The sequence below is a fragment of the Monodon monoceros genome, unplaced genomic scaffold, assembly GCF_005190385.1.
Source record: "Monodon monoceros isolate NGI ecotype Baffin Bay Population unplaced genomic scaffold, NGI_Narwhal_1 Super_Scaffold_21, whole genome shotgun sequence".
NCBI lineage: Eukaryota > Metazoa > Chordata > Mammalia > Artiodactyla > Monodontidae > Monodon > Monodon monoceros.
Genome location: NW_021703778.1, coordinates 74,383,862 through 74,408,487, shown reverse-complemented (window position 1 = coordinate 74,408,487; position 24,626 = coordinate 74,383,862). Strand labels below are relative to the sequence as shown.

The 24,626-nt window shown below is 44.0% G+C and overlaps 1 protein-coding gene across 7 annotated transcripts in view; it reads left to right on the top strand.

Annotated features, from left to right (window-relative positions):
- Nucleotides 1-17,864, top strand: part of PARP6 (poly(ADP-ribose) polymerase family member 6) — a 28,266-nt gene extending 10,402 nt beyond the window's left edge. For 2 of the 7 annotated variants that reach the window (XR_003795943.1, XR_003795944.1), the window contains exons 10-23: nt 508-718; nt 1,283-1,336; nt 3,376-3,471; nt 3,774-3,866; nt 5,089-5,214; nt 6,483-6,548; nt 7,493-7,560; nt 8,855-8,903; nt 9,134-9,246; nt 10,013-10,085; nt 16,372-16,451; nt 16,835-16,898; nt 17,070-17,154; nt 17,495-17,864. Coding sequence is in view for 1 of the 7 variants with exons in the window: in XM_029238265.1 (XP_029094098.1) it covers nt 508-658; nt 1,283-1,336; nt 3,376-3,471; nt 3,774-3,866; nt 5,089-5,214; nt 6,483-6,548; nt 7,493-7,560; nt 8,855-8,903; nt 9,134-9,246; nt 10,013-10,085; nt 10,799-10,868; nt 16,372-16,451; nt 16,835-16,898; nt 17,070-17,154; nt 17,495-17,597 (1,291 nt within the window). In the remaining 6 variants the exon portion in view is untranslated. Of the gene's footprint in view, nt 1-507; nt 719-1,282; nt 1,337-3,375; nt 3,472-3,773; nt 3,867-5,088; nt 5,215-6,482; nt 6,549-7,492; nt 7,561-8,854; nt 8,904-9,133; nt 9,247-10,012; nt 10,086-10,798; nt 10,869-16,371; nt 16,452-16,834; nt 16,899-17,069; nt 17,155-17,494 lie in introns of all 7 variants that reach the window. The other 5 variants (XR_003795947.1, XR_003795948.1, XM_029238265.1 and 2 more) reach the window with 4 other exon arrangements.
- The last annotated feature ends 6,762 nt before the right edge of the window (nt 17,865-24,626 follow it).

Sequence of the window (24,626 nt, the reverse complement as noted above, 5' to 3'; positions counted from 1 at the left end):
TCTCTCTCTCTCTCTCTCTCTCTCTCTCTCTCTCTCTCTCTCTCTCTGTCTACGTGAAACAGGCATCCTCTCCAGGGTGTCATTCCTTACCTGGCCTAGATGCTGCAGAGAATGACCTAGGCTTTGCCTTTGCCTGCCCTTCATGTTCCAATCTGAAGAACACATAGATAATGACATAAAAATCAAACCAGTTGTGTAGTGATCTACTTGCTTTGACAGTTTGATCCAATGGAACTTTCCTCAGATATGAGTTGCTCTTTGGCTTAGGTCATTTCATCTATTCTTATCTCCAGACCTCTTCTTTTTTTTCTTTTTTTTTTCTTTTTCTTTCCGGTCATGCCACATGACATGAGAGATCTTAGTTCCCTGACCAGGGATCAAACCTGCACCCCCTGCATTGGAAGTGCGGGGTCTTAACCACTGGACCCCCAGGGAAGTCCCTCCAGGCCTCTTCTAGTGCTCATACTGAATCCTCAGGCTCATCACTTCTCTTTGCTCTGTGTTCAGGTCTCCGAGTTTCCCTATCATACAGGACTCCATGCTGAAAGGCAAACTGGGTGTACCAGAGCTTCGAGTTGGACGCCTCATGAACCGTTCCATCTCCTGCACCATGAAGAACCCCAAAGTAGAGGTGTTTGGCTACCCTCCCAGCCCCCAGGCAGGTCTCCAGTGCCCCCAGCACGTGGGCCTCCCTCCCCCAGCATGGACCTCTCCTTTGGTACATGGCTGAGGAGGGTTTGACTTGGGTGTCAGAGGGTGGGAGGGGAAATGTGGGAATACAGCTTCTCAAAATGGGGTGGGGGTCTGGTTGTCCAGGCATCATAAACCAAACCTGGGCATGAATCATGAGTGAGTAGAATGGAACACATTTTTTAATAGTTGTGAACTTATATCTGAACAGTCTGGCAGGCTTCTCTGATAGTACGTCATGAAGCAGAGAGTCTGGGGTTGGGCATCCCACGGAGATGTCATGTATGATTTTGTTAGGTTGTGGTTAGGACTTGGTAGTCAGCTACTTTACAGACCTATTCCACCTACCTTGAAGGGGTTTAAGGACAGGTGAGTCTTTTTTGTTTTGTTTTGTGTTTTTTGAGGTGAGTCTTTTTTAAGAACCTTGGCAAAAATGTCTGAAGGTCTTCTCTGCAGCTTGGGGATTACTTAGACTGATCAGCGTTAGGGCTTAGCTACTTTAAGAGAATTTTAGGTAGTGGGCGTGAGTGAGGTCTTTCTAGTCACCAGCTTCATAGGAGGTTCACGGAGTCTGTCTTTTTCCTCTCATCAGGTCAGTGGTCACTGCAAAAACATCCCCACTCTGGAATATGGATTCCTTGTCCAGGTAATCAAGTCCAAAGGTTCATTCCAAAGCCTTTTCCCCTGTTTTCTGACCCATCTGATCCCCTAACATCTCCCAGCTCTTCAGTCAGTTAGCAAACATTTCCTGAACTGTTCTGCTTCCAGAACTATACTGAGTGTTGTGTGGATAGGAGAAAAGAAGGCATAGCTTCCACCGTCAAGAAGCTTATAGCATTATTGGGAAGACAACGCTTATAGACCACTTACGATCAAGTGCCAAATGAGACATTGCAAATGTTAAGTGCGCTGGTGCCAAGATGAGAGAAGGATTGACACTGATTTTCTTATGATCCCGCACATCCTTGCTCAAGTGGGCTTCACTTTTCCTCACAAACTTTCACTGCTTAGCCGCTTCTGGTCATTTGCTTCTTTTTAAACCCTCTTTATTTTCCAGACATGGTTTCACTTTTTTTTTTTTTAATTTATTTATTTTTATTTTTGGCTGCCTTGGGTCTTTGTTGCTGTGCACAGGCTTTTCTCTAGTTGCAGCAAGCAGGGGCTACTCTTCGTTGCGGTGTGCCAGCTTCAGTAGTTGTGGCACTCGGGCTCAGTAGTTATGGCTCGTGGGCTCTAGAGCACAGGCTCAGTAGTTGTGGCGCACGGGCTTAGTTGCCTCGTGGCATGTGGGGTCTTCCTGGAGCAGGACTCAAATCCGTGTCCCTTGCATTGGCAGGTGGATTCTTAACCACTGTGCTACCAGGGATGCCCCATGGTTTCACTTTTGCGTCTCCATTATCTTTGTTCATGTCATTCCCTCCACTGACCTTTCTCACTATATCTGCCTATTGGAGTCAAGTCTCAGATGCCAGCTTTTCCATAAAATCTTCTCTGTTACTTGAAGTGTATTAGCTGGAAGTGTGTCTCCTCTCATTGAACTCTGTTGATGCTTTTTGTTTTATATAACACTGATGTGTCAGGTACCATATGCTGCCTTGAATTGTAATTAATTTGTGTACATACCACATCTTCTCTGTTGGAGTATGGGGTCTGAGAAGACAGTCTTTTATGTTATTGAATAATCAAGGAGACCTTTCACTGAGCTAGGTGCATAGTAGGCATTCAATAAATCTGCATTAAATGAATGAATAAAAGGCCTTGCATGTCCATTTACCATCCCAAAAGTTTGTGAAATGGGAGCAATTTATACACAAAGTATACATGGTTGCAAAAGCCATGTTAAGACAGAGTGTATAAAAAATACTTTAGGAAAAAAAAAAAACTTTAGGGGCTTCCCTGGTGGCGCAGTGGTTGAGAGTCCGCCTGCCGATGCAGGGGACACGGTTTCGTGCCCCAGTCCGGGAAAATCCCACATGCCGAGGAGCGGCTAGGCCCGTGAGCCATGGCCACTGAGCCTGCGCGTCCGGAGCCTGTGCTTTGCAACGGGAGAGGCCACAACAGTGAGAGGCCCACGTACCGCAAAAAAAACAAAAAGAAACAAAAAGAAAACTTTAGGATATTGCTGCATGAGCTCTGGGTTTGTGCTGTCTTCCCAGCACAGAGTTTTATCTATGGTCTTGATCAGTTTACAGGCTGATTGTTCTAGGTAGTTAAAATGGCTTCTCAGGCATCTGATCATGGACTGAATACTCACTTGTCACATGGGGGCAATCTGTAATTACTACAACTAATGTTAATAGTTTGATTAGTACTTGTTTATAAAATACTTTCACAGAAATCATCTTTTTACTCTCAGTACCTTTGTGAGGTGAATAATATCCACTTTGTAAATGAAGAAACCAAGGCTCAGGTTAATTGACTTGCTGAAAGTTATATATGGTACTAAGTAGTAGGGGGGGAATCTTAACCCAGGTCTTCTACCATGGCTGATCTTATTTTTATTATACTATATAGTCTTAGCTCTAGAGTTAGGCTATCAGTTTAACTAAGTGCAGGATCCAAGAACAGATTCTACCTTAGGCACAGGGCTGGGAGGTAGGAGAGTAACTGGAAAAGAAGTTCAGATTATTTCCTACATCTGGGTCTGGGCTTCCAAAAGATAAGTAGAATCTCTTCTCTCCTCAGATCATGAAATATGCAGAGCAGAGGATTCCAACATTGAACGAGTACTGCGTGGTGTGTGATGAGCAGCATGTCTTCCAGAATGGGTCCATGCTCAAGGTATATGCCTCTATTTCGTGACCCTCTTTCTTGCACCCTTAGCTGAGGCCCCTTAATTCCTCATCTCTCCATTTTTCCTTTCTTCCTGGATCTATGGTAAAGGTAGAATTCTGTCCACACTCCTTGAGACTCTAGAAATAATTGTTTTTCTCAGAAAGCAAATCTCAGCAGTCCTATTTGGAAAGATGAGGATATGTGAATATCAATCTAGAGTTGTCTGAGGTCAGGCACCCCTCTTGCACTATGATACCTTCTTATTGGACACCTCCTGCCACCACCATCTCTTTAATATGTCCATTCAGCCAGCCGTCTGTACTCGTGAACTGTGCGTTTTCTCCTTCTACACCTTGGGAGTCATGTCCGGAGCTGCAGAGGAGGTGGCCACTGGAGCAGAGGTATGGGGGAGGGAAAAGCTGCTGGGGAATTGGGATCAAGAAAGGCTGGGGAACACAGCAGTTTCACTGCTTGGAATTTAATCTCCAGAAATGCTTTTCTATGTAAGGATGTTCACTATAGTATAAAAAAACCCCACCATAGTGGGTTTTTTAAAATATTTTACTTATTTATTTTTTGGCTGCACCACGTGGCTTACAGGATCTTAGTTCCCCGACCAGGATTTGAACCTGTGCCCTGGGCAGTGAAAGCGCAGAGTCCTAACCACTAGACCTCCAGGGAATTCCCTAGTATTGTTCATAATAGGTTTAAAAAAAAAAAAATGGATACAAGCCCCTCTGTACAGAGTCCAGTTAAAGAATGATGGTATGTCCTTTGCAGTAGAAATTTTTGGATAGAAAATTATAGCATATATAAAAAAGAAAACACAACAGTATGTATAATACAATTCTTTTTTTTTATTGCCTATATAATAAAATAACAGTTTCTGTAGGGAAAATATCTGGAAGAATATACATCAAACTTAGCAGCAGTTACCTGTGAGGAGTGAGATTTGGGGGCAAGGGGATGATTTTTCTCTTTTTTTAATCACTGTTTTAAACGTTGTTCTTGAATTTTTATAATGAGGTTATATTTTCTAATGAAAAAGTCAAACATTTGTCTTTTTAATTTTATTAAAATGTAGTTGATTTATAATGTGTTAATTTCTGCTTTAGAGCAAAGTGATTCAGTTATACATATATATACATCCATTTTCATAATTCTTTTCCATTATGGTTTATCAGAGGATATTGAATATAGTTCCCTGTGCTATACAGTAGGACCTTGTTGTTTATTCATTCCATATATAATAGTTCGCATCTGCTAATCCCAAACTCCAAATCCATCCCTCTTCCACCCCTCATATTTGCTTTTAAAAAGAGAAATGCTGGGCTTCCTTGGTGGCGCAGTGGTTGAGAGTCCGCCTGCCGATGCAGGGGACATGGGTTCGTGCCCCGGTCTGGGAAGATCCCACGTGCCGCGGAGCTCCTAGGCCCGTGAGCCATGGCTGCTGGGCCTGCGCGTCCGGAGCCTGTGCTCCACAACCGGAGAGGCCCGCGCACCGCAAAAAAAAAAGAGATAATGCTGAGAACCTCCAGAAGGTAGGCCTATGCTGGGTACTGTGTGACTCCCAGCACTGGGAAATCATTTAGCTTTTGCCCCCTTTCTCTCCTTTCTCTTAAGGTGGTGGATCTGCTGGTGGCCATGTGTAGGGCAGCTTTGGAGTCCCCTAGAAAGAGCATCATCTTTGAGCCTTATCCCTCTGTGGTGGACCCCACTGATCCCAAGACTCTGGCCTTTAATCCTAAGGTATAGTTGCTTGGGAAGAAAATCAGGACTCAGGAACAAAGGTGTTAAAAGACAGTGGAAGACTTTGGGCTGTCATTCCAACAGCTTGGAATAAGGGGACAGAAGAAATGGAGCACTTGTTTCTTGGGAACTCTTGCTTTAGCCGTTTTAGTGAATAAATAACTAAACATAACTAATAATATAAGATAAATAATAACTTCTGAGTTTCTTAGAAGAAGGGGAGAACGATTAATATTAGTTATGTTATGATAGGGAATAATACAGACTTTGGAGCCAGACAGACCTTGATTCCATTTGAGGTTCTGCTACTCCCTAGCTGAATGGTGTTAGGCAAATCACTTAACCTTTCTGAACCTCAATTTCCTTATCTGTAAAAAGGAGATAATATCTACTGTTATAAAAATGGGAGATAATATATATAAAATATTGTATAAGTTAGGGTTCTCTAGAGAAACAGAACCAATTGGAGATGTTTAGAGAAAGAAATTTATTGTAAGGAATTGGCTCATGTGATTATGAAGGCTGAGAAGTACCAGGATCTGTAGTGGGCAAGCTGGAGATTCAGAAGAGCTGATGGTGTAAGTTCCAATCCAAAATCCAGCAGGCTCGAGATCCAAAAAGAGCTGATTTTTCAGTTCCAGTCTGAAAGTAGGAAAAGACCAATGTCCCAGCTCCAGGCAGGCAGGCTGGAGAAGTTCCCTCTTACTCAGCTGTTTTGTTCTATTCAGGCCTTCAGCTGATTAGATGAGTCCCACCTGAATAGGGATGGCAGTCTCCTTTACTCAATCTGCTATTCAAAGGTTAATCTCCCCTAGAAACCCATTCACAGCCACACCCAGACACACCCATGGCCCAAATTGACACAATTGATGATTGACAAAATTAACCATCACAAGTACCCAGCACAGTGCTTCACTATTACTCTCATTGCTATGTATCAGGCACTATACCAGGTTCTTTACATACGTTATTTAATCTTCAGGTCATCTCTCTGAGGGTAGTGGGAATTTTTATCATCACTTACATACAGGGATACTGAGGTTCTAAGAGGTTAAGTAACTTACCCTATTACTCTCAGCTAGTAAAAAAAGAACTAGCATGTGATTCTAGAACTTTTTGACATTAAATCTGTGTTCTTTCCATGACATACTATGCTGTTTCCCTGGGGCCTAGAATTCTTTTGTACATCTGGCCCCTCCTTTTCATCATATCTTACTCTCCTCCACTTTTGTTCATCTGGTTCTTCTCTTCCCATTGATTCCCCACAGAAGAAGAATTATGAACGACTTCAGAAAGCTCTGGATAGTGTGATGTCCATCCGGGAGATGACCCAGGTATTCTACCCTCTGCCTGTCCCCTGCCTGCCCACTCAAGTGCCCTGTTCTGTTTGAAATTCATGCAAGTGGAGTGAAGATGTAGAGATGCTACTCAAATCCCTCACTGTATTCTCTTTAGTTTTCCCTCTTTAGCCTTCCCAGTCTTTGTTCTCTGTTTTGTTAGCTCTGTTACTCCTATTTCTCACTCCTTATGTCTCTCTCAGCCTTTACCTTTGCTGCTAATTCCTTCACAAGTTGTTCCTATTTAATGTTTTTTCCATAATTCTTAGGGCATTAGAGAAGTGAGGGAAAGACCTCTGTCTAGGGTTGGGAGGGTGAGGAGGGGGGCTTGGAGGTAAGGAACTAGACCCAGGGGCCTACATCTTCTATCCTTCTAGGGGTGGGGCAGCCACATGGAGCAGTGACCATCCTTTGAATCAAGGCTGTCTCTCACCAGACTTCCCCACCCCTCGTCTGCAATCTCTGCATGAATAGACATTCATTTGTACTCACATTTACAGGTGGGCCTCTTCTCAGCAAATCCTATATATCACAGTTCAGATTAACACATAACATACACCCAGGAGGGATGATTTACTTGTCAGAAGGACTGTTATGTTTTATGTAAAGTTTTACCACAGGATTCCTTAGCCTAATCTTTCTGGGACATTGATTTTATTTATTTATTTATTTTGATTTATAATCAACTTTTTAGGGCTGTAGGAATTGCATAAAATGAGGGAGACCCACCTGCATGTTGTTTTGTAAGCATTTTCGGTCATTTTCATATTTATTTATGAGTCTTCCCAACCTGACTGGGGTCCTTGAGGGTGGGAACCCCATCTCCTCTTGGTTTGGTATGGTCTTCAGTGCCTACCTTGCCCTGGGCCCCTGATAGTCTGTGGAAAGTGGGAGGGTTCCCATCTCTCCTGGGAGATAACCTTACGGCCATTGTCTTACAGGGCTCATATCTGGAAATCAAGAAGCAGATGGACAAGCTGGATCCCCTGGCCCATCCTCTTCTGCAGTGGTATGAGTAGAATGGTTCATCCTTTGGCGGGTGGGGGAGTGGGGCATAGTATCAGACACGGAGCCTACACCTTCTCTTAGAGGTGGTTTCAGCATCCTTCCCAAGGTTATAGATATTATGGCTGCTCTTTCTTGGGTTTTACTGATACACCTGCCCTTGACAGGAACTCAGATCCTACAAAGAGCCCACAAATGCTAATGTGATGTCTCAAGTTCTCTTCAGGTGTTTCTTGTTTCCCAATAGGTTTTTGAGTGCTGCTTGCATGTCGGAATTAACACTTCATTTCAGTTAGGGTTTCTATGCATGCAGAGAAGTCTGTCTCCCTCTTCTGTGCCCTTTCCATATCTCAAGCCCTTCCTTGTTGATGTGGACTGTCCAGAGCCTTGAAGCACTATTATTACTCCCTTCTCCTAGCAAAGGTTCTGACCTTTCTCTACTTCCCTCCACCCCTTGCCCTCCCTCCCTGATCTTGATTTCTGTTCTCTTGATTTCTCTTCTCTTTTCCTGACATAGCTTTCCCCTTCTAGCTTACTTCCTTCTGTCTAGTCAGCCTTTGACATTAGTACTTTCTCAATGCAACATGCTCCCTCTTAGTATGAGGAATGACCAGGCATAGACCATCCAGGATGGCATCACAGGTACATGAGTGAAGCACAAAAGAAAAACACCATGTCCACTATAAGAGATAATACTCCTTTGCTGAGCCCTCAACAGTTTATGCCTTTGTTCTCTCCTATCCTCTAAGTTCAGCCTACATATGGCCCAGTCTGTCCCCAAATCCTCAGGAAGTTTGTTCTAGTTTCTTCTGTTCTTTTTCTGCAGCTCAAACAATAGCTTTCCATTCCCCTCATCTCTGAGAGCCTTCAGCCTTCCTTTGAGCTCAGGCAGGATGGCTCCTGAGCCCCAGTTGTAAGTTTCTAAATCCCAAGTGTAAGTTGTCACCATTCTAATACAGACCTTACCTTTCTAACTTTTTTTGGTAGCTGACCTCTTGTGCTGACCTTTTGTTCTATCCTTTTCTCTCCCTAGATGTAGCAGCCCACCTCCCACTTCTCTCTTTCTTTCATCCATTTTGTTTACCCAGTAACTTGCTGGTCCCTGGTCAGTAACTTCCTTTTACATTTTTATACACAAACATTACCACCCACAGGAATATCCAGATAGTGTCCTGGACTCAAACAGCCCTGGAATCCTTGCTTGTTCTCCCAGGGGTAGAGCAAGGCTGCTACTTTGTTCAGGATGGCCTAACCACACACTTATTCTACCTTTTTGTTTTTTCTCTGTTTTGTCCTAGGATCATCTCTAGTAACAGGTCACACATTGTCAAACTACCTCTCAGCAGGGTAAGTGACCATTCTCCCTCTAAACACTAAATTTCTGGTGAGGGGCAGGGAGGGGCTTCAAACCAGCTAGCTGAATTGGTCCTAGACCTGCCTGGTTGGGCTTGTCTCAGTAGTCTTTGGGCCTACACATATTTCCTTTCTTTGGGGTCAGTGCAAGCCTAGTTTGCTCCCTTCCCTCCCTGATCTCCATTTCTGCTCTGTTTTCCTGACCCCACCCCCACCCTGGGCAGCAGCTGAAGTTCATGCACACCTCACACCAGTTCCTCCTGCTGAGCAGCCCTCCCGCCAAGGAGGCTCGGTTCCGGACCGCCAAGAAGCTCTATGGCAGCACCTTTGCCTTCCAGTGAGGAGTGGGGCGGGGCTGGGGATGGGTGCTGGATAAGGCAGAAATAATGTAGAGGGATGGGAAGGCAAGTTCACTTGAGGCATATGAGTTTGTGTTATCTATGTCCATCAACCAATCAGTCAACAGATACTACATGCTATTGTGGTAGGTGCTGTAGAGGATAAAGATACGTAAGGTATGGTCTTTACTCTCAAGCTACTTGTGATGTAGTTGAGGAGAAATGACTTTTACATATAAAAATATGTGGTTGAAGGAACAGATTATAGCAGGGATAGATTTGAAAGCTACTTTGAAGGAAATCAGCAATTTATGCCCAGTTGTGAGAGGAGAGAGAGAAAAAGAGAGATTAAAGGTAACTTAAAGGGAGTTGGTGGTACCCTGTCCTTAAAAGAGATGTGAACTCATTACTGGAAGCCATATTTGGAATCAGTGATAATCGTGTTGAGTTTGAGATGAATTTGTTTAATTTGAGATATCAGGATAATAGGCAAATGAAAATATTGAACCAGCAGTTGAGGATTTAGGATGGGACTGTTTGAAGCGTGGAAGAGAAGAGGAGACTGTATATTAAAATGTAAGGGTTAGCCACACACACACACATCTTGCATGCCTGTGACTATATCCATGTGCATATCCATTGCTAGGTTTATTTGTGTCCATCTTCATGTCCTGTGAGTGTGAGAATGGGTGGGAGTGGCAGTCTTGGAAGTGCTCCTGGGAACCTCATTCCATGAGGAGACATATATTCTACCCTGCCTTACAGTGGGTCCCACATTGAGAACTGGCATTCGATCCTGCGCAATGGGCTGGTCAATGCATCCTACACCAAACTGCAGGTGAGGCTGTGCCCCTTTTCCCTTTCTCTCCACCCCCCTCCCTGCCCCACTCAGTTTTGAAGTCTACTCTAGAGTACTCAGCTGTTTTTGCCTCGGTGTCCTCAAACCTAGCCTCCCGTGAGGCTTCGCTAGGGAGGAAGTTGAAACTATATGTATAGAATGAACGTGGCTGTTGTATTTTGACCCTAGCCTGTGTTTTTTGGTGTTTTTAGGAATGGGCATATAGCTGTAGGTAGAAATAATAAATTGCTGATTGCAGCCACTGTGATAAATTAACTTGTTAGAGCTTTTCAATATATGTGACTATTCATTCAGATAGTTGATATAGGAGACATTTCTTTGCCCTGCAAGACTCCAAGGAATAGTTATTGTTCCTCCTCCTGACTGCCTGTTCTGCATTCCTTTTTGGAGGGTGGGGATCTGCATATATACCAAGGCCTAGGGACAGGAGCATGTCTTCTGAGGAACTGACTCAGTGGCTCTGCCACTCCTCACTCTCCAAGGCATCAATATCTACTATTTCACAGGCAAAGGGGTTAACTTGCATCCACTTATCAGCCAATCAGCTTTTCAAGAGTAGGTGCCTAAAGTTATCTGAGCGAGTGAGAAGATTAAATGGAGGTACAGAGGGCTGGATAAGCCTTGTGGCTGCCTAATACACAGCCATGGGTGGGCCCAGGCTCATATTGCTCATCCTGGTGTTTCCCTGCAAGCTGCATGGAGCAGCCTATGGCAAAGGCATCTACCTGAGCCCCATCTCCAGTATTTCCTTTGGATACTCAGGTAAGAAATAATCTGTGGTCACATTGACTCTATTTACATTGCATCCATTTTGTGAATACATAATCCTATGCTGTCTCCTCTTCCATCGTGGACACTTGGTCTGTGTCAGCTCTCTCCCCAATCATGGATACATAATCTTTCTCTGTTTTCTCTCATTAGGAATTTAGATTCTTTGCAAGTTGAGGCAAACTATCTCCCTTTCTCTTAGGTATCCTCTTCTCCATGGGGATGGTTTTATTCATTGTGGGGCCTTGGTCCTGGGAGTGGGTTAAGGAATAACTGGGAGATGAAACTCATCTTTATTACTAATCTCTTCGGAGAACACATTTTTGGTGTTGGCATTAGCCTGTCATTATAGATTGTGTGTGTGCGCACCACGTGCATGCGAGTTTATATATGAATGCACTTGAAGGCTTGAGCCCCTTCCACTGGCTTACATTTCTGAAGACATTGTTCTCCTCCTTGTCAACCACCTTTTAAAATTTAAACTATGTATAATTATACACTATTATATTAGTCACGTTGAATGCAAGAGGAAGCATTTTATTCCAAAGATAAGGCATAAACAATGTCCAGATTCTAGTCAGGAGATGAGTTCAGCTTCGTCCAGCTCAGAAAACGAATCTGACTTAGCTCTCTCATTGTTTCAAGTTTATGTCGGAGTTCCTTTTCAGTCTTCTTTTGTTCTTGTTCTGTATAGTCTCTATATAAAAGTGAGCCACCATATAGTTGCATGTCTATCATATGAAGGGGCCAGTGCTAGATTTTTATAAATTACTATTTAGTATTCTCCATTAATTGTAACTGTTATAAAGATAACACTTAGTTCCAGAATAACAGAACTAGAAAAGTCTCTAACGACAGAATAAACCAAACAAAGTAGAAGAAAGGAGTTAATATAGGTAAGAACCAAAATCAGTGAAATAAAAACAGGTACAATAGATAGGCTCAAAAAAGCCAAAAGATGATTCTTTTAAAGAACTAACAAAACAGATAAACCTGGCTAGATTGATTAAGAAGAAAAAGAGCACAATTAAATAATATTATGAATGAAAAAGGGAACATAACTACAGATAGAGCAAAATTTTAAAAGCTAATAAAATTCTGTCAACTTTATGCCAGTGATTTGAAGACTTTGTCAAAATTGATAAATTCTTAGAAAAATATAACTTAACAAAACTGATTCAAGAAGAAATAGAAAGCCTGAATAGCTCTAAAATTGTAAAATACATTGAAATAGTAGTTTCAAATTTGCCACAACAAAACAAAAAACTTACCAAACCCAGATAATTTTTTTTAAACATCTTTATTGGAGTATAATTGCTTTACAATGGTGTGTTAGTTTCTGCTAAACCCAGATAATTTTACAAGTGAGTCTTAAGTCACACTTTCAAAGAACAAATTATCCCAGTCTTAAACAAAATCACCCAGAGAATAGAAAAAGATGGAACTACAAATCATAAAAGATTGGTAAATTTGACTTTATTAAAACGAAAAGCTTCTGTTCATCAGAAGACACCTTAAGAAAGTGAAAACGCAAGTTACAAATCAGAAGACATTTGTAACACATACAACTATAAAAGATTAGTAATAAAGATGAGTTTTAAAAATTCTTACAAATTAGAAAAAGACAACCCAATAAAAAAAAAAAGGCAAACAGCATGAACAGGCATCTCACTGAAAAATTACCAAAAAATATGAGCAGCTGCTCATCCTCTGTTAATCAAGGAAGTGAAAGCAAGACCGTAATCACTTACCATGTAGCATCTACGTGGATTGGCAAAAATTTAAAAATCTGATAATACCTCTGATTGTACCAGAGGTTGCAGATAAGCAGGATCTGTTTTATCACTTACGGGAATATAAATTGGTACGACCACTTTGGAAAACATTTGGTGTTAAATTTCATAAAGCTGAGAAATTTTATCCTTGTGACCCAGCATTTTCATTTCTGCATATGTGCACCCAAAGGTGTGTACATGAATGTTCAGAGTAATATTGTTTGCAACAGCAAATCTTAGAAACAACCCAAGTGCTCATCATCAGGAGAATGGATAAATACATTTTAATATATTCTTACAATGGATTATTATTCATCAATGAAAATGAACCAACAGTGGCATTCAGCAACATGGAAAAAATGTTGAGTAAATAATAGTTGAGTAAAAAAAAAAAAAGGCAAGCCCAGAGGACTACTGTATGATGCCTTTTTTATGTTGCTCAAAAATTAAAATTAGGACTTACCTGGTGGTGCAGTGGTTAAGAATCCGCCTGCCAATGCAGGGGACATGGGTTCGAGCTCTGGTCCGGGAAGATCCCACATGCCGCGGAGCAGCTAAGCCTGTGCACTACAGCTACTGAGCCTGCACTCTAGAGCCCACAAGCCACAACTACTGAGCCCATGAGCCACAACTACTGAAGCCTGTGCGTTTAGAGTTTGTGCTCTGCAACAAGGAAGCCACCGCAATGAGAAGCCCACACACCACAATGAAGACCCAATGCAGGCAAAAAATAGACAATTAATTTAAAAAATTAAAATTATTTAGCTATGTGTGTGTGCATGATAAAACTAAAGAAAAAAATAACTCAAATTTTGGGATAGTGGATACCTCCCAAGTGGAGGCCGATAGTTGGGATAGAGTTAGGAGCACTTAGCTGTAAGTCACTGTTAATGTTTTAGTTCTTGGATTTCGTTCTTAGGTCTGTAGGTATTCATTGTCCTATTAAATAAATGATAGTGTGTTGTGAACCAAAGGTTATGATTAATCCAAGAAGGGTAAGGGCCCAGTGAATATATATTTATTGAATGTGTGAATGAATCTTATTCTTTGTGCCTGGGGTCCACAGTCAGGGTGGGATCCAGGGTACTCTTTTGGCTTTGTCTAGGTTCCACAATTTTTATCTTTGTTCCAGCCTGAGCCTCCCTCTAATTAAGCTCTAATTCTAAGTAGTGAGATCCTCCTGGCTTTTACTGCCCACAAAATTCTTTCTTCTTGTCTGTTTTCTCCCTGTTCTCTCCCTCTCTCCTCTCCCATTGGCCTTTGTTTATTACTGAGTGCCTGAATACCTTTAGTTATTAGATGGAGCCAGGAATCTCTATTGACTTCTTAACTTTCTTCTTCATGTACTGATAACGTAAAAACATCATATAGCACCATCCTTCTCCCTCCAAAGGTCGATTTGATTATAGATACAAAATACCTTATGCTTTTACTACTGGAATTATAGGTCATCTTGTCCAGTCTCTTATTACTTTACAGGTAAGAAAGTAGATACACAGAAAAGTTAAATGACTTTCTTAGGGTCAGTCACACAGATCTAAGTAGCAGAGTTAGGACTGGAATCCAGTTTTCCTAACTTCTAGGCCAGTGTTCTTATCATTATATTGGATTCACAGGGTACGCTTTGCTTGAATGACTGAGTCTGAGCGCCCCATAGATATGTGAGAGTCTCTGATACTGGGTGAGATGTGTGTAAATGTCCAAGTTATTTTAGTTAACTCCAGCATTTGGCCAACTCTGTCTTCTTTGTATGTTTCCTTCCACCCCTTTCTGCTCTGGTTTTCTCTATTTTTCCTCAGGGTATCTGTAGCCTAGTGACATTGGGTGCCCTCTGGGGGTCATTGTAAATAGAGAGCATTCATTTGACTAGCGGAGCCCCTAATGACTTGGCCATAGTGAGCAGGTTAAAATGAGGGACAGTGGGAAAGGAGATGGTAAACTCCATCTATGTGTTTAGTCGTGTTTAGAAGCTTCTCACAAGTGTATACTCTGGACACAAAGCAGATTATTCTGGGCTCCAGGTTCTCAGGGTGTCTGGTCTCAGGGAAACTGACAAAGATGATTGGGTCATTATGGTCAGGACAGTGTGCAACAGGATTGGGATGGGACAAGATTTGGATTATATCATAAGGGCCATCTCTAAGACCAGCCATAGAAATCAGATTGTTCTCTCTTAACGTCTGGGATAGAACCTAAATGGGAATTTCACTCAGAACCGTGCACTGAAATACCCAGGCTGAGAAAGTCATCATGTTTGGATGCAGAGCTAAACCTAGTTAAGGCTAATGGAGAAGTTGTAAACAGAGGGGTGGTGGGTGTCCTGTAGGAGAAAGAAATTGGCAATTCAAGTCTTGAGGCTCTCATTGCCCTAAATTTTGTTCAGGCAGTAAATCTGTCATGGGGCTTCAGTGTGAGTGCATGGTGAGTTGACAGCCTGAGCAGTGAAGAATGTCAGTCCAGTGGTTATCATCCCTACTTCTATACCATGGCTATCACAAAACCAAGACTTGCAGCAGTGTGGAGTTAGTAATAATAGAAAGTTCCAGGGTGGACTGGTGAGATAAGTGCCCTGCTTATGGCCTGCAATGATAGCATCATTTCCCATCTTCATCCGTCTCCCTCTTGGGTCTCATGGTCTCATACACAGACTCATTCCTGACTGTGATAAGGCTGGGCCTGTGATAAAGCTGAATACAGAGACTGAAGTCCTAATCATAGGCCAGAAAGAGTTGGGAATAGGGGCACACAAGCACTGTTGCACATCTAAGTAGGAAGAATCCAGAATGAATCTATAAATGTTATAAACAGGGCTATTCAGTGAGGGGTAAAGATGGCGGAGGATTTATGAATTTAGATAGGGTGAAAATGAGTGAATTGGCACCTCTTCAAGTCTGGGAGGACTTTCTGAAGGAAGCAGGACTCTTCAAGGTAGTTGCCGTTGTGGTTACCTGTGGGAAATTATTCATCACTTAACTGCCCTGCTTTTTCCCTTTTCTCTGAATGACCCTGGTCAGAGCTTTTTATGTAACTTTGAACTAGAGCAGATCTGACTTGCTCTGCTTGCTTCCTCTCCACTCATTTCACTCAGCCTGGCATTTGACCCGAGGTGTTGATGTCACCACTCTCCTAGGCCCCTCATTCCTGACTCATTTCTTGTGTTACTCCCTGTCTTAGAACCCTTCAGTGATTCCCAGATGTTCTCAGGATAAACTCCATTTGCTTTAACATGGCCTATTAGGCCTGCTTGATCTTATCCTACCTTATCTCTTCCACATCATCTCTCACCACTTCTCTGCCATCAACTAAGCTGGTACAAACTAAGGCACACTGCTTTGTCTTTCCTCCAGGCCTTTTATATCCTATTATCTCTGCCTAGAATACTTCTTCCCTCTTCATTTAGCTAAGTCTTCCTAATCCTGTAGTTCTCAGCATAGCTGTCACCAGGAAGCCTTCTTCAAACCCCGAGGCTAGGTTAGTTCTCCTCTGGCTCACACAGTGCTCTATATTCTCCCCATCATAACCCTTACCATGCTCTGTTGTAATTATTTGTTCCTTTCCTGTAATCTCCATCAGACTAAATTCTGTGACGGCAGATACACTGTTTGCTTTATTCACTGCTGTATCACCAAGTGTCTCTAGCTCAGTGCCTGGCACATAGTAGGCACTCGGTAAATATTTGACTAAGGAATGGGTGAATGAACTGGTTTGTTTTTCTGTGACAGGAATGGGAAAAGGACAGCACAGGATGCCCTCCAAGGACGAGCTGGTCCAGAGATATAACAGAATGAATACCATCCCCCAGGTATTATTAGTTGCCGTTGCTCCACTGAGGCAGGACCCTTCCTCTGGGATAAGTTTAGGCTACGGAGATGGATGGGGAAACAATGGTGGTGGTGGAGGTGGTGGTTTAAAGATCATTTGAAGGAATCAGATATGTTCTAAGACGAACACATTTCTAGAGTCATCTGTGGCCTCAGTCATAAGTATGAAAGCAGAGACTGAGTTTAAATCCAGTGACATGAAAACGTAAAGATGGAAGCCTGGACTCATCCAGATTGATTATGGAAAGCAAAAATTTCAGGGGGGTGGCTGGATATCCCAATCCCCATCCCCAACCATTACCAGCTAACTAGCCTCTCTAGGGAAAGCTATAACCATCTACCTGGCTCTGCTCTCCTCTTCCAGACCCGATCCATTCAGTCAAGGTTCCTGCAGAGTCGGAATCTAAACTGTATAGCACTTTGTGAAGGTAGGTATCTCACCCAGTCCCTGTTTTTCTGGGTCCCCAACCTTTATTTCTGGTGCAACTTTGGCACATGATCCAGCCAAGGTTGATGTTGAAGCATCGTATCTTCCCTTCCCTGCCTGGACTCTCTGACCCAAGCATTATATGTATAACTTCTGGCCCTTCTCTTCCCAGTGATTACATCTAAGGACCTCCAGAAGCATGGGAACATCTGGGTGTGCCCTGTGTCCGACCATGTCTGCACACGGTTCTTCTTTGTGTAAGTCTAGGAGGGTTCCTTGGGAATTACTTGGAGGAGTGAGGGTGAGAGCATAATGATATGTGACTACTGGGAAAGTCTGTTTCTGTTATCGGAGACTTGTCCCTGGCTACCTGAGTGGAGCTGGCACTGGGACTTTCCCCTTGGAGGATAGGGATGGGTATAGATAAAGGTCTGTTGAGAGGAAACCAGATAAGCTGAATCTCTTCCACCCTAAAGAGTATCAAGAAAGGGTTTTGACTTCTTGGATGGGATGGCCACACCTCTAAATGCAGTTCCTTTGGTTGACATTATTCTGGTATTCTCTCTCTTATGCTCACACTTGCCCTATCTTTGGCAGATATGAGGATGGTCAGGTGGGCGATGCCAACATTAATACTCAGGACCCCAAGATACAGAAGGAAATCATGCGTGTGATCGGAACTCAGGTTTACACAAACTGAGGGGGCCCCAGCCCTCGTACCACCCCCGTTCCCCCAGGATCCACCTGCCCTCATAAAAGGGCTCAGGAGCAGCAACCGAGGCTGCCCTGAGGAATCAAGAGGCCATTACCAAGGGGCAGGAAAAGGACAGAAGAGGCGGCCTTCATGGTGGAGACTGACCCAGGAACCACTCCACATTTGGATGGCCCAGACTGACTCCCTACCCGATTTTCCCAGTTGACTTCACCCTGTTTGTAAATAAAACAATAAAATGGAAGGTGCTGTGGATTGGATATGATCACTGTGGTCTGACTAACCTTGGCCCAGCACCTGCCCCAAGCCCCCAAATGCGGGTGGGGGTGGGGAGAGTGGAATATCATGAGGGTTGGGACTATTTATGTTGGATGGAGTCAAAGCTAAGTCCATCTAGTATAGTGTACTACAGATCTGTCAACATTTTAGTCAACGGATTAGATAAAGGAAACTTATGCAGATGACACAAACTGAGAAGGATATAGAATACCACTGGTGACTCTTCTTCAAGGTTTAAAAGGACCACTGAGGCCAAAGCAGCTCAGATTTCCTATCCTTAGGACCTCTACGTTCTGCACAAAACCTATCCGCTCTCCCTTGCTCTGTGTCTTGGGGGCTGGGCCCTACTCTCCTCCTCGCAGCTATTTCTTTGGGATAAGAGAGGTGGGGGGAGAGCTGGCAGGTGCAGGAAGCAGGTTGGTCTCTAACTTGAAATCTGTAAAGAGATCCTAAGGAAATAAAGCCTCCCTTAATGAAACAAAATCCAGATTCTCCAAGGATAGCAGTGTGAGGGAAGACAGCTGTTTCTAGGAGACCTGTTTCAGTGAAAGCCATCTCCCTGTTGAAATTCCCACTGCCAACCTTCTGCTGGCCTTTAGGCTGTGCTCTGTGTACCTAAAACCCTAAGTAAGTTCTAAGAGACAGGTTGGATATTGCCAAATACTTTATGAGCTATTAATGAAGAAAACAGGAATATAAGCACAGAGACTACAAAAAGCATTAAACAAGCCTGGCTTTTAAGTATAGGGTTTTTTTTGTTGTTGTACGCAGGCCTCTCACTATTGCGGCCTCTCCCGTTGTGGAGCACAGGCTCCGGGTGCGCAGGCTCAGCGGCCATGGCTCACGGGCCTAGCCGCTCTGCGGCACACGGGATCCTCCCGGACCAGGGCACGAACCCATGTCCCCTACATCGGCAGGCAGACCCTCAACCACTGCGCCACCAGGGAAGCCCAAGTATAGGGTTTTTTAAATTGTTATAGCTTCTTGATGTATAAAGCCTGTGCTAGGCTACCTGTTGTCTTTCATTACCTTCATCCTACCTTGGAGGTAACCTTCTTTGCCTGGGTATCTTACCAGCTTTGTAGTTAAGACTACAAAGCCTGAACTTGACATGGAAGTACCATTCTTAACGGTCCATCCCCCTAGGAGCTGATTCTTAAACTTCTTTACCCCTTTTATTTTTAAACTTATTAATTTATTTATTTTTGGCTGTGTTGGGTCTTCATTGCTGCACGTGGGCTTTATCTAATTGCAGTGAGCGGGGGCTACTCTTCATTATGGTGTGTGGGCTTCTCATTGCAGTGGCGGAGCACGGGCTCTAGGCACGCGGGCTCGGTAGTTGTGGCACACGGGCTTAGTTGCTCCGCGGCATGTGGGATCTTCCTGGACCAGGGCTTGAACACGCGTCCCCTGCACTGGCAGGCGGATTCTTAACCACTGCGCCACCAGGGAAGCCCCCTTTACCCCCCCTTCTTGATAAAGACTGCTACATTCTGACTCTACAAGTCTCTTCCCCCATTCTGGTTTCAGGTCTAGGAGGAATTTCTCTAAGTAAATGACCCCATCAGGGAGTCCACCCTAACTGAAACTCCTTCCACGTGGGAGGACCCTTGCAGCTCACGTGTACAGTATCAGAGATAGCTAACATTTTTCAGTTCTTATTAGGTAGGTGCTGGGCATTATGCTAAGCACCTTAATAATTTGCTAATACCTTGGCTTACTTACTGTGTGCTTGGTATTGTTGTAAGCTCTCTACCTGTATTGACTAATATAATTCTCAAAACAAGCCTATGAAATAGATGCCATTATTCCCATTTTGTAGATGAGAAAACAGGCACAAAGGATAAGTGATTTGTCCATATTCCACAGCTAGTGACTGACAGGCAACCCGACTCCAGAGCTGCCATTCTGGTTCTATGCTATATAGCCTTTCAAACTTTACAAATATTTTTTCATTTAATCCTGACAACAAAGATGAAAGATGGTTTTTTTTTTTTTTAAGAGATCTTAAGTAATGTGGGTAAGCTCTCACAACTGGTTAGTGGCCATCCTGGGTTTTTAACCAGAGTTGCTCAACTCCAGGGCCTGAGCTCTTAACTCTTTTACTTTCCCGGGGGTTCTCAAACTGCTCCCACTGGTGTTCCAGCAATTGAACCTAGGTGCTTGGCTACTCAGATGTTATAACGACGTTTTTGCTCAATTTTCTGAAATTGGTAATAGACTTTTCTCATTTTTAACCATTTCTTACAGTTTTTCTTTATCAGTGGCATCTGACATAGCAAGTACTAGCAAATGATGGAATGAGAAGTGATGAACAGATGGTGTGTGTTACCAGAAAAATTCAAAAAACTTGAGCTTGCCTCATGGGACTCACTTTTTTAATAGCATATGCATACTAGTCTTTTAATGCTAATAAAATCGTAATGAAATCAAATATACCATTTTATAGTGTTCTACATAACAGCATCAGAACTTTTCGAATCTGAGAAGTTTAAAAGCCATACATAACCATATTTGAAAAAATTCAAAACATGTATGGTGTAAAACAAATCTAATTAAAACCCGCAGCATTCCTATAACAAGAATGCTTTCATTGCGAGGAAAATTGCACAGGGCCCTGAGTTTCTGGAGGGGAATCCTCCTACAGCCCGCAGTGGGAGTTGAAGGAGGATTGCCCCTTTCTCCCACCCAGGCTTGGCTGCCTTGGATGTGGGGAGGTGGAGCCTGTGAAAGCCAGATCTGAGCAAGACATCATCCTTCACGGAAGCCAGGACAACAAATACTTCACACAGTGGTTGACAGTGGCCTCCTACCTTTCACATAGTCCTGGGCTCAAGCAGCCTTACTCATTTAGACCTGGACATGCTTTGTTAGGGCTAGGGCCGGGAAAATGTTTTCCTCAATTAGTTCCAGGTGGAGAGTAGATGGCTGTGATTTCTGGATTGAGAACTTAAAACTCCTGGAGTTAAACCTTCCCCTTACCTCTCATGGTAATTTTCCATCCAGGCAGGGTGTGGCCATGACTCAGTTTGTGGTGAGGATGTGGCCATCCATAGGGGAGGAGCCTTCTGCTAGATTCGGCCTTTCATTCTGGCCAATGGGGAGAGGAAGGGAAGAGTCTGATGCTGAGTCATAACTGGGTTACTTACCAGCTTCTCACAGAATGGATTCTGAGATGGAGGTTTGGGTGGATGATGTCTCAGCTTCTGGGATCAATTTGGGAATGGCGGGGAGGAAGCTTCAGGGGTCACATAATTCCTTCAGGGTCCTTCTCCCCCAGAAGGCGGTGGGGAATAAAGTAGTTCATTTGAAGGGGCATTGGTCTCTCTGGAGTACTGTATAGATTTTTCCACAAATATTTCAGAGGAACCCTGCAAGGGGCCCAAAGATGTCACCCTTTAAGTTAAAGTATTGCCTACAAAAATTATTTTATCTAGGAGACCAAAGTCTCCTTTGTCCTAGCTGTCCTTCCTAGGATAAGTGGGTCAGGTTAACTTGTAGCCAGTGAGCATGGAGGTGGAGACTAGAAGTATGGTGCCAAGGAAAATGTGGATTATGATTGAACTGCAGTAGGAAGACTTCCTGGGGAAGGGGGCATTTGATCTGTTGTTTGCTGATGCCTTTCTTTCTTGTTTTTGTAAAACTTCTCATTTTATTTTATTTTTTGGCCACAGCATGCGGGATCTTTAGTTCCCTGGCCAGGGATCGAACCTGTGCCCCCTGCAGCGGAAGGGCGGTCTTAACCACTGGACCGCCAGGGAATTCCCGCTGATGCCTTTCTTGGTCTTCTAAATCTGGATTACTTTGGGGGAATAGGGTCTGCTTACAAGTTCCACTTGCATCTTAGGGAGCCTGAGCTCTGGCTACACTTGTAGGGAAAAAGGAGAGAGCACAGGCCTCCACAGGAGTGGCTTGGTGGATAGGACTAACCCACCCTAAGGAGGCTTTGTCCTGTGATTTGTCTAGCAATTCTGGGCTAGAGAAAAATTGTTGGAGGCCATGTTGGCTGCGGCAGTACTTCCTGCACTGGAACGAACAAGGACTCCTCAAGATCTTCCCTCCTTCTAAGTGCCGATGAGGCATTTCCTCACAGCTGCATTCAGAAAACATTTTTTTACTGTTCCTTTACCCTGGAATGGGCTTCCCATACCCACCTCTGTGGTAACCACCCCTCCAAGTCTCCCCCTCCATGAATCTTTCCCTTTCCCCCACAGACAACCTGTTCTCTCTTTATCCCCAACTCCAAAAGGCCAACTTTCTCTTCCTTCCACGATTTGTCTGGGGGATACTCTGGAATTAAGATTTTCTGCCACCCTGGTGGGCCTGAAGAGACCTTGGGCATCTGAAGGAAGGCACAGAAGAAATTACAGTCTACTTGATCTGGCTCTGGAAAGGGCATATGAAGTCCAAAGTGATAAACACTTCTAAATCTGACATTCAGGCCAATGGGCTGCCCTGGAAACCGTATTGGCCTGAGAGAAGTGACAGTACTATTTCAGGCAGAGGCCAAGAGGTCACGTAATGGTAAAACCTGTAACCTTACCCTGTTCACCAGGGCCAAGGCTTGTCTTTAGGCTGCAGGGTTTGGTTGGGGGTATTTGCTGACACACCCACCTCTCCAGGGACTCCAAATGACCATCAAGAGTTAAATCATTAAACTCCAGATTCTGTGATTCCATGGTCGAAAATCCAAACAGGTAACACAGCAATCTACACCCTCACTCACATCTCGTTCTAGTGAACCTAGCAGCCCCCTCTCCTATCCTGCCAGGTCTATGAGCACAGTGGAAGGACTGGCTCGTGGAGGAGAAGCTAGCTTCCAGGGGAGTCTGTGTCCTCCCTCAGCCTCCCCTGTTTCCTGTAGCCCTGGGGTTACTCGTTGCTGGGTCAAAGGAATGAAGATTTGATTCAGGAGAATGGCTCAGAGAAGGGCAAACAGAGTTACTTGAATTGAGAAATATGTTCTGGCACTAGTCATAAGGAAACACCTCCAGGACTAGTCAGTTCTCGAAGAGGACCCCTATTGGGCCGTGTGCTATACTCATTCACAAACATCATCTGATCAAACCCCACCCTATGGAACAAGAATTGTCTTCAGTTTACTTTTAAGGAACTGGACTCATTAAATTACAGGATACGGTCATAGGGCTCGTGAGTGGAATTGGAATTAAATATGATGGAACCTACGCTTGCTTCTGTACTCTGCTGCTTCTCAGCAAGGTAATGACAACCACCTTAAACTCTGTGACAGATTTTCACTATACATCTAACGTGAGCAAAAATATGGTGGATTAGTCTCTGCCAAAGTTTCATGGACAGCATTTTGATAACTATTGGATGATCAATATCTGTAACTGAAGAGCAGTAGTTTGCCATCAGCTCTTCAGTTTAATACACGTGCTTTTCAATCATGGGAATACATCTAGATTTAGATCTTTAAAATGCAACATAGTCCAGCATTGGCCAGATATTGCCCCTCCAGTGTTGTTCACCACTGTACTTAGTTCATGTTTAGCTCAGGGGCCAGAGATGGCCGTTTATGCCATTCCTCTTTCTCTGAATAGGGAGGAATCTGATTCTCCCTGGTGAGGCATGGCTTTTTTTCCTCTCAGCAACTTCATGTGCTCTTACCACCTCAATGACCAAGCGTTTACTCCTATCTACAACTAAGGGGACCAGAAAGGACTTACAGAAGAAATTAAAATATTTTATCTCAAACAAATTTAGGTGGTCACTTTTTCCTTGTCAGCTTATCTGAGCTAACAGGAAAGCATAATGAGGGCCTGTGATTCAGCTGCAGGCAGGGCGTCTGCCTGAGCAGGTCACACCCTTTGGTCTCATTTTCCAGGAAAAGGAAAGAACCTAAGATAATAGTATTCACGATTTTTAACGAGGCAACATTGTATCTGCTCTCAAAACTTGCTCTCTTGAAAGATGGCAAGAGTTAACAGCTGTTTCGTTGATAACTGCTGTCATCACTTGTTATTGGCTAATTACTGGGAAATCAGAAAATGTCTTAGAGAAGAATGAGGAAAAGCTCCAACGATAATTGATTTAAATACACAAGCTTGGAAACGGAAGTGCTTACTTCGGCAGAGATTATGGGCTTTCACGTTCTGACATTTCCTGATGGAAATATAAAAAATATTAATACCTTCTATTCACTTTCTACTCTCAGGCACTCGCTCTGCAGGACTGTAGCCCCTACGTAAGTATTCACATGGTCCCAACTTCCTTCTTTGTTCTAGCCCCAAGAACAAAAGGGCCTCGTGCTCCCGCTCCATGCACACTCCGCCCTCCCTGGTTCTCCCTACCCCCGGTCCAGTGTCGGAGCCCCTCCGAAGACGGCCCAAACCTCCAACCATCCCACGAGTCTCCATCCTTCCCCACCTCTGATCCCATCTCAGGCTCGCGAACCTCGGGTTCGGCTCAGTCTCCGGGGTGTGCAGTGAGCGGGCACCCGGGCGGGGGGAGGCGGGGAGTCGCAGGGCAGGGCTGGGGGAATGCTGCCTGGGGACCCATAAATCTAGGCATCATCTGGATAGGCCAGGGCAGCTCAGCTGGGGCGGCCTGGGCCAACGGTCAAGAGAAGAGCCCTGGTCCAGCTTTCCAAATTGGCGGCAACAGGTGGCCCGGGCGCCGGGGGACCGGGGGGGTGGGGTGGGTAAGATCCCCGGAGCTCCGGGGGCGGGTCCTGCTGCCTCGAAGCTTCCCCATTGGGCGCTGAGGACGTCAGTT